Source organism: Brienomyrus brachyistius, chromosome 18 (genome assembly GCF_023856365.1).
Source record: "Brienomyrus brachyistius isolate T26 chromosome 18, BBRACH_0.4, whole genome shotgun sequence".
NCBI classification, from domain to species: domain Eukaryota; kingdom Metazoa; phylum Chordata; class Actinopteri; order Osteoglossiformes; family Mormyridae; genus Brienomyrus; species Brienomyrus brachyistius.
In genome coordinates this window covers 16,014,865-16,023,774 of record NC_064550.1, presented here as the reverse complement: position 1 = coordinate 16,023,774, position 8,910 = coordinate 16,014,865, and the positions used below count along the sequence as shown (strand labels likewise).

Below are 8,910 nucleotides of genomic sequence, written 5' to 3'. Positions count from 1 at the left end.
TTCTCCAATGTATAATTATTTGGGTGAAATTGAGTTCAATTACCGGTATACTGTGTTTTAAACTGCCGCATAGCAACCCAAACACTATTACCTCATTAGACGCCAGTCCTTCGTGAAACTGTGTTTTGTCCTTGAGGTACACCGTTAAAAAAAACCTTAATAATCGGTGTGGAATCAAGGGTATCAGACAAATACCATGAATTAACACTACAAAAATGGGTAACATTTTACTTGTGGCAAAATGTAATTTCAATTTATGTAAGTACTACTTCCTAATATAAGTTAACAGACTGGCAACATGTGTAAAACACACACACACAAAAAATCAATAACCTGCTTTGTGCATCAAAATAGTCACTACAAATGTTTTAAGAAGGTCAAAAGGTTAAAGAGACAGCTAACCTTTGGTAAATGTATGGAGAAAGCACCCAATGGCCTTAATGACGTATTGTGCCATAGAATGGACATTCCTCCCTGTCATATAAGAGGGAGTAATTAACCAAGGCGACCTCTGTGACACTGTCATCAGCTGTGACCATTCAGCACACGGTGCAGGTCCCTGGACTTCAGATGCACTAATAAATCCAAATGTGCATGCGACAGCAGACGTGCAGTGTGCATGCGACAGCAGACGTGCAGTGTGTATGCGACAGCAGACGTGCAATGTGCATGCGACAGTAGACGTGCAGTTACACGAGTAACATTAACAACCTGCCAAATGACTATTACTGATTTCAAATCTGAATCTCCTGTTGATGTGTAGCCAAATCTAAAGACCTCAGTGTTTGTAGACTCCTGCATGAAGTATCCTGTTTTTTTGTAGCTAATGACATAATTCTTCAGGAATAAAGAGATAATAAAGAGCTGATGTGGAGGGTTTTCACCATATAGACTATTCAGTCTTATATTCACATTAGGTAGCATGTATTAACAGTGTATTCGGTGTAGGGGCTCTGAATACAGACACAATTACCTCTTTGTTGTCATCAAGATAAAGTATGTGGATGTATCTATGGAGTGCTAATGGGCGGGGGGGGGGGGGGGGGGGGGGGGGGACAGGGACATCTCCCTTCACAAACATCCCTGCAGTTATTCACCTTGTTATACTTGTTAATTCAATAATGCAATAACTCTATTCAAAGTGCTTGAAAAAAATCGATCTCAACCTTCACAAAACAGACCACATCTGTTCGTACTGACAGCACAGCACCTCACCCCCTTCTTCTTTAACAGTGAATGTTGCTATGACTGACTGCCCCCTGCCCTATTATCACTACACCTCGTGTTTCTTAAATCTTCAGTGCAGTACCTTTACATCTTTATACATCGTGTTTCACATGTTACTTTCATAGAGCACCATATATACAATTTATTGAAAATGTTTCTCAGTTCTCATATATTCCTGTGTCCTGTTTTGTATAGTTATTTAGGTTGATTGTGTATAAGTCAATGCCTGTTTGTATGTATATGTCAATGCCTGTTTGTATGTATGTGAGCCAGTTATGTTATTTACCTCATTATGGAGGCACTAAATTTCATTTGCACAATGACAAAAATCTTTGGTAACACTTTACTTAAGATCATGTTTTTAGTAATTTACAAACATATTCATAACAAATAATAATGCATTTACTAAGTATTATAAACATGGATATAAGTATTTATCAAAAAGCATAATACATTTTAGCCACGCATATCACGCATTATGACTGCCTTATGACGCTCTCATCTATAATCTATACATATACTTTATAATGAGTTATAATGGTCAGTATAAGCATTAAGGATGCTTTTTACTGCATTCTAAAGGTATCTGTAGTGCATTATAGGTGAGAGCTTCATAAGGCAGTCATAATGCATTATAAACATGGCTGTAATGTGTTATGCCTTTCTATGAATATTTATAGTCATGTTTATAATGCTTTATGAATTGTTAGGAATGGCTGAGAGGCCAGAGGCTTCAGAAACCAGAGAAGGCGAGAAAAGGTACAAACTTTTATTCTATTCTCTCACAGAAGGGCACAAATACAAAGTATTAGCAAAAAAGAGAGAAAACAACCACATAAAACAGGCTATATGTTGACAGGCCCTGCATCCATAACAACCTCTCCCTTTAGCACCCTCCCCATATAAGGATTGTAACCCCCCCCCCCCCTTGGAGCAATTAATCTAACAGTTATCATGCTCAATGCAATACATCCCACATATACAGTTCTAAAATATACAATTTAAAATTCCACAATTTTATTCAAATTTATAAATAAAACCAACAACGGCTAAAAATATAAATTTTATTGGAATGCACAAAAATACGCCCCCAACCACTGGCACTCACACCTACAGTATGGACAGTTTGGCAACACCAAGTGACCTTAGAATGTTTTTGGACTGTAGGGAGAAGCCAGAGGAAACTCCACAATGACACCAGGAGAACATGTACACCACACACATGTACACCACCACATGTACACCACACACATGTACACCACACACATGTACACCACACACATGTAGCCTGAGCCGTAGATTAATCCTTTGGTGTGTATCTGTATTAGTCTGTGTATCAAATTAGTCTATGTATATGTGTGGAAAAAAAAAGCTCTTCAGGGAGGTAATTAAAACTGGAAACATTACTATCTCGCTCAACACAGCTCTCTAATGAATCATGCTTTCGTCGAAAATAGCAATTAATGATATTGTGCCATGCTCTGCTATATAAGATCCCAGAAGTCATCACCCCATTGCACCCCAATATTTGCTAAATTGAGTTTTGCATTTGAGGTGCCAGAGAGCAATGAGAACATGCAGTTGCACATCACTTTATCATTAAATAATGAGACTAAAGAAAACACTGCAGGAAGAAACCCGTCAAAATCTTAAAAAGTAACAAGAGCATAGAGAGTTCTGCTTCCATCCATCCATCCATCATCAAGCTGCTCATCTTGTTCAGGGTCATGGGGCAGTTTACTCTGTGCAAAACCCACTGATTTATGTATTCTGCATTTGATTTATTGAGTTAGGCTCCAGCCCCCCCCCTCACTTAACCCTGACCAGGATAAATGACTAGAAGATGGATGGACAAAATTTAAGTATGAGTTGGCGAAGTGAAAAAGAATGTGAGGCAAACTGTAAATAAAATGGACCCAAGCTCGTTATTATAAATATGCCTGCCTCCTGTTAACAATTGTTATCATTTCACATTCACACCAAAAAATAATCAACCAGGATACACAAAATAATATGAGAAGAACATATTGCAGTGTCTATGCCTTTTCATAGCATAAGGGTTAGCCAGCTTTCCTTGAGTTTTACTAGTAAAAAATATCATTGGAAATAGTAAAAAATCATCTTTGGTAGTAAGAATCAGAACTTCAGTTACCTATAATTCATTTTTTACTGGTAGGAATTATAATAGTGTAAGGAAAAGTAATAAAGTTGCCCCAATGTTCTTGGTTGATCATTTGAATACAGACAGTGTTAGCAATTCATGGTCATGGGGGAAGTCAGGGAGACAATGGGGGCCCAGGCAGCCCCACCAGGGTGAAAAGGAAGTAAGTGAATTACAATCATCAGGAAGTTTCCTCTCTGTCCTGCCCCGGGCTCCTCACACTCCAGGAGGTCACTCTTTATGTGTAAGTTCACTCACAAACACTTACTGTACACACAGCATCTTGTTGGGGAGGGTCTTTTGGGGTATAAAAGGGGGTGAAGAACTGTCTTCGATTTGTATCTGAGCTGCCTTTCAGTACCCAGTGTATGTCTACAATGTATTACATTATATTATTTTCACTGTTCAATAAACCACCATTTTGCTGAAACAGGAAACGTCTGTATTTCTGCTAGACAAAAAAACAGTATTAAAGAACAATATTAATTATATATTTGTGGATTTTGTATTCTCACTAGTTTATTATTATTATTATTATTATTATTATTATTATTATCCATCCATCCATTTTCCAAACCGTTTATCCTACTGGGTCGCAGGGGGTCCGGAGCCTATCCCGGAAGCAATGGGCACGAGGCAGGGAACAACCCAGAATAGGGGGCCAGCCCATCGCAGGGCACACTCACACACCATTCACTGTTACATGCACACCTACGGGCAATTTAGTAACTCCAATTAGCCTCAGCATGTTTTTTGGACTGTGGGGGGAAACCAGAGTACCCGGAGGAAACCCCACGACAACATGGGGAGAACTATTATTATTATTATTATTATTACTTATTTATCATTATTATTATTTTAAATTTTATTTTTTACTAGTAAGACATCATTTTTATTAGTAAAATGTAAGTTATATCCAGTGTGCCTCGTCCTGTTAAAATACAATCTAACTTGTCAGCCCTGGAAATCATTAAGTACAAGGTTAAAACGATTAAATGTCGAAGACAGACAGGCTCTTCCATTTAATGTGTGTGCATGCATATCATTATTTCATGCTTTCATAACCCCTTTATAATAATACCGTATAAGGCAGAAGACAATTTAGACCACAAGGGGAAAGTAGATTAGTACTTTAACTAGACTGCTTTGGTTAGTCATAGAAAAGATCAACAAAGGTATACAATACGTTTTGCCAGAGAAATAGCTAGCTTTTCTTTTTTTGAATTAGATATGACTAAATAACTAATTATCCAGAAGCAACATATCAAATAATGAGTTTCTGTAGCGTAGTGATTATCAGTTTACCCCAAACCAAAGGGCAGGGCTGGCCCTCTGTGTTGTGGTGTCCTTGGTGAGATTCTGCTGAGTCCACCCCCCCGGCCCCCCGTTCGCATAGATAATGTCATATGTCCTCCACAGGGTTCACCGGCTGGCTCATGTTTTATTGGGGCAGGGATCGTCAATCTCAGGTGAGTTAGGAGCTGGGGGGTGAGTTAGGGCCTTGTGCCTCTGATAGGAAGGTCCTGGATACAAAGGCAGTGGTCAGAGGAGTAGTTTCACCTTTTGATCCTCAAGCAAGCGAGCGAGCGAGCGAGCGAGCGAGCAAGCAAGCAAGCAAGCGAGCGAGCAAGCAAGCAAGCAAGCAAGCGAGCCCCCTAAGCACATTCGCTCCTGGGCCTGCTGATGCCCCTTCGTCAGCTGTAAATCAGTTGTGATAAAAGCATTTGCTACATAACTGTAAAAATGACAAAAATATAATAAATCCAGCCACATTTCCTTACATGATATATTACATTTTATTTTACATTTAAGAAACTGTGCGACTTTACCCTATATTGATAAATAGTTTTAACCTTGTATTTAAAGCATGTGTATTCTAAATCTTTTGTAAATATACAAAGGCAAATATATTTTATAAATATTTTGCACATTTCAAAAATAATTATACATTTAGTATACAACCTTAGTCGATTCATTCGAGAACATCTTGGTTTTTACCCAATGGGCAACGATACACAATTAGTTTTTAAAGGATTTTCCCGGAGTTTGGACAAATGAACAAAGACAGTTTCTTGTCTTTGTCATTGGTTTTGTGACAATAAAACTCAATATCGAATATAAGGGTAACATTATCGCGGTGTAACAAGAATGTCAAGATTGAAGTATTACTTTATGAGCCGTGTTCCGCGCCATGTTCACGTAAGTGTGCTCAATACCATGATTATCTAATGTACACATAATTCCTTGTGCGCTGACGATTAAATATTATGCGCACAACATAACTATCTTGTGAGCTGTGAGACAACTATCACGCAGTCAGTCACACCGACCTAGTTGGGGTTTTCATACCGAGAATCTTTTTAATTTGCTCCATAATTTCTTCTGTTTTGAGGGAATAAATGATCGGATTGAGGAGCGGAGGGATGGAAGCGGACAGTGAAGTATTAATAATTCTTGTGTCCGTGTCGATATTAATGTTAACCCAGGCAATGACATAAGTCACAAAAAACGGCACGAAAAACATACCCACCAGTAATAAATGGGAACTGCAAGTTCTGAATGCCTTCCATCTGCCCTCCGAGGACGCGATGTTCAAAATTGCATAAATAATAAATATATATGTCAGTGCAATAAATCCAAAGGGCACAAAGTACATTGAGACTGTGGTAAAACCAGCCATAAACCAGTTAGGAGAATAATCCCCACAAGCTATCTTAAACACTGGACCATGGTCGCAAAAGAAGCTGTTCACTACAGTTGACTTGCAATATGGCAAAGGCGGAATCAGCGCGACCATGACCACGTCTATTACTAACGGAATAGACCAAGACACAATGATAATTACCATCATTGTACATTTTGTATTCAACGAATTGCTTCTTAGGGGGAAACAGATGGCAATGAGCCGGTCATAAGCTAAAACGCACAGAGAGAATGCTTCCATCGAAGCAAAATAATCAACGAAAAACATTTGCGCCAAGCATGCATTGAAGTACATGAATTTAGAGTCAAACAGATACATGTGGACGGCTTTCGGGATCAGAGCCGAGCTGAAACTCAGATCTACCACGGCCAGGCTGAACACCGCCATGTATTTCGGTGTGTGGAGGGTTTCTGCAAACCATATGATAAACATCAGCGTTAAATTTGCCACAAGCGTCAAGACATACATGACCGCCAGAAATATAAAGTAATATTCCGTGTGTTTGAGAGCGTAGAATCCCCTGATGTAAAATCCAACAGGACGCGTGAAGTTACTCAGGTCTTGCGTTGTCGTCTCCATTTGATGTTAATTTCTGTATTCGTCCTCTGCCTGAAACATATACCAACCATATCAAACGTATAGCATGACGGTAAATTGCAAGATGCTGTAGGCGCTACAACATAACTATTTAATACTATTACTATAGATGCTTAAATACATACCAAATTAATGCTGCCTGTGCCAGTGTATCAACCGCGATAGTTTCTTGGCGTTATCTCCAGACTTCTCTAAGCTGTATTTTATACCAGCCTAGTTCATTCTGTAACTCGTTTTCTTATTACACAATCAGTTACTTAAACATCATCAACCAATAAACCGAAGGCGCTTACATTTTAAGAAGGTCCCTGTGGTGTAATTATACTTAACAAAGTGGGTGATGGCAGCCATACAGAACAGAGGACTTTGTGGTTAGGCTTAGAGTTTAGGTGTAACGGCAAGTTTGTGATTTGCAACCTGGAAGAGCTCCACTGTGAAACCTCTGGAAATTTTCATTTGGAATAATTTTAAGACCTGATTAATACTTGGCGAATCAAGAATATTGTGTCCCAATCCTGACTGTTGTGGAAGTTGCTGGTTATAGGCTGGGATCGGTTCTTAGACTTAATTGAACCATTGTTGCTTGTTTGTAGCTCCAGAACAGTTAAGCAAATGTAGAATTACTGATACAGACCGAGTATGGATATATACTTTGATTCATGCTTCACATTTGATTAAATATCCTCATCAAGCCTTATTAGTTGTTAGTGCTGATGAATGGAAAACCAGCATTGATAACGTGCGGTGCAGAGCTTCACACAGAAAGGCTACAGCCATGTCTGTCTGTGTAGTTACCTGAACAGGAAATCCTCTAAATGACTGGACATTATTTAGCTTGATAGTCATGTGACATTTTTCTGAAGCAAATGGCTTTGGTTTCAATTGTTTAAATTTTAATATCTTTTTCAAACATCGTTTCAAATTTACATATTGTATCATACAATGATCAGACCCCAATGTCTGTAATTTTGACTAAGAGTTGTAAAACCGTGAAACTCTTTTTGCAGTGCTAATTGATCTGCTGTGGTTTCCTCATGAGAAACCACGTCACATCATGAAGGACAATGCCACAAATGGACTGGAATTTGCTTTTAAGGGAAATTATGACAGACTAACAGGACTGAATATGATATTAAGTGTGTAGAAAAAACTTCTTAATCCTTTATGTACCAAAGCAACAATAGTAAGACAAAATGGTTTGATTGAAAATGTTTCAGTTAGGGAAAGTTAGAAATGAAGAAACACATTGAAAACGTTATACTTAATTGCCAATTTTTCTGTAGTAGAACGTAGTGCCCAGCAACTGCATGGTATAATGTTAAAACTGGCAACATCCAGTCAAACCAAAATGCCGAAACCAACAGGTGCACTTCTTTGTGATTTCACAATAAAAGAAAATGATATCATTTCAACATTCTAAAATGTTATTAATTAACATTTTAAGAGGCTGGGGCTTGCAGCCTTATCCAGGCTGAATATGGCATCAGACATGGACACCAGTCCAGTCCAGGACACATATAAGCGCGCGTATGTAAACCATAAGCAAATTAGATATGCTAATTAGCCTAAGTGCATCTCTTTGGACTGCGCATGGAAACTCCACACAACCATAATAAATACTGGATTTAAACCCCACCCCTTGAGGTCTGAAGCAACAATATCACCCATTACTTACCAAATTCCCTGAAACAAAGCTTAAATGACGCATGTGTGTTTATGCTGCCCCCATCTGCTGTAGATATGCAATTGCACGCAATAGATAAATGCAAAAAAATAAAATAAAAAAATATCCGATATACTTTATTGATTCTAGGGGGAAGAAGAAATCGAAATCTGATCCTGTCCAAGGGCATAAGTTTGGGTGGGGGTGGGGTTAGGCTCTCCATCCATTTAATGGGATCCATAGGGTTGAATTGACTGGTTTTGATTATTGGGGGGGGGGGGGGGGGGGTTACAATCTCCACCCCCCTATAATGCCGGTGGAATTTCATGTTCTTTATTAAAAAAACTGCCCTGAAACAAACAGTCTGAAACATAAAACTTATACCATGCTTATTAAAAACTATTTTTGTTTACATCTGATACTTTTACAGATACATCTGACACAATTTAAATACACAGTTTCTCATATTACCATGTAACCCCCGAGCAGGATAAATGGTTAAAAGATGGACGGATGTACTCATCATTGCATTCTGTGGATCTGTTTCAGAAGTATGTG

At 38.6% G+C, this 8,910-nt stretch overlaps 1 protein-coding gene across 2 annotated transcripts; it reads right to left on the bottom strand.

Annotated features, from left to right (window-relative positions):
- Window positions 1–5,205: 5,205 nt before the first annotated feature.
- LOC125712584 (olfactory receptor 8D1-like) lies at window positions 5,206–7,020 on the bottom strand. 2 transcript variants are annotated; one of them, XM_048982801.1, is made up of 2 exons: window positions 6,983–7,020; window positions 5,206–6,701 (listed from the first exon to the last, which is right to left on the bottom strand). In XM_048982801.1, exon 2 carries the CDS (start codon window positions 6,669–6,671, stop codon window positions 5,709–5,711), a length of 963 nt encoding a protein of 320 aa, XP_048838758.1. In that variant the 5' UTR covers window positions 6,672–6,701; window positions 6,983–7,020; the 3' UTR covers window positions 5,206–5,708. The 2 variants fall into 2 exon arrangements, with proteins under 2 accessions (XP_048838758.1, XP_048838757.1); XM_048982800.1 differs by lacking the exon at window positions 6,983–7,020 and adding an exon at window positions 6,815–6,921 and having other exon boundaries at window positions 5,207–6,701.
- Window positions 7,021–8,910: the final 1,890 nt, after the last annotated feature.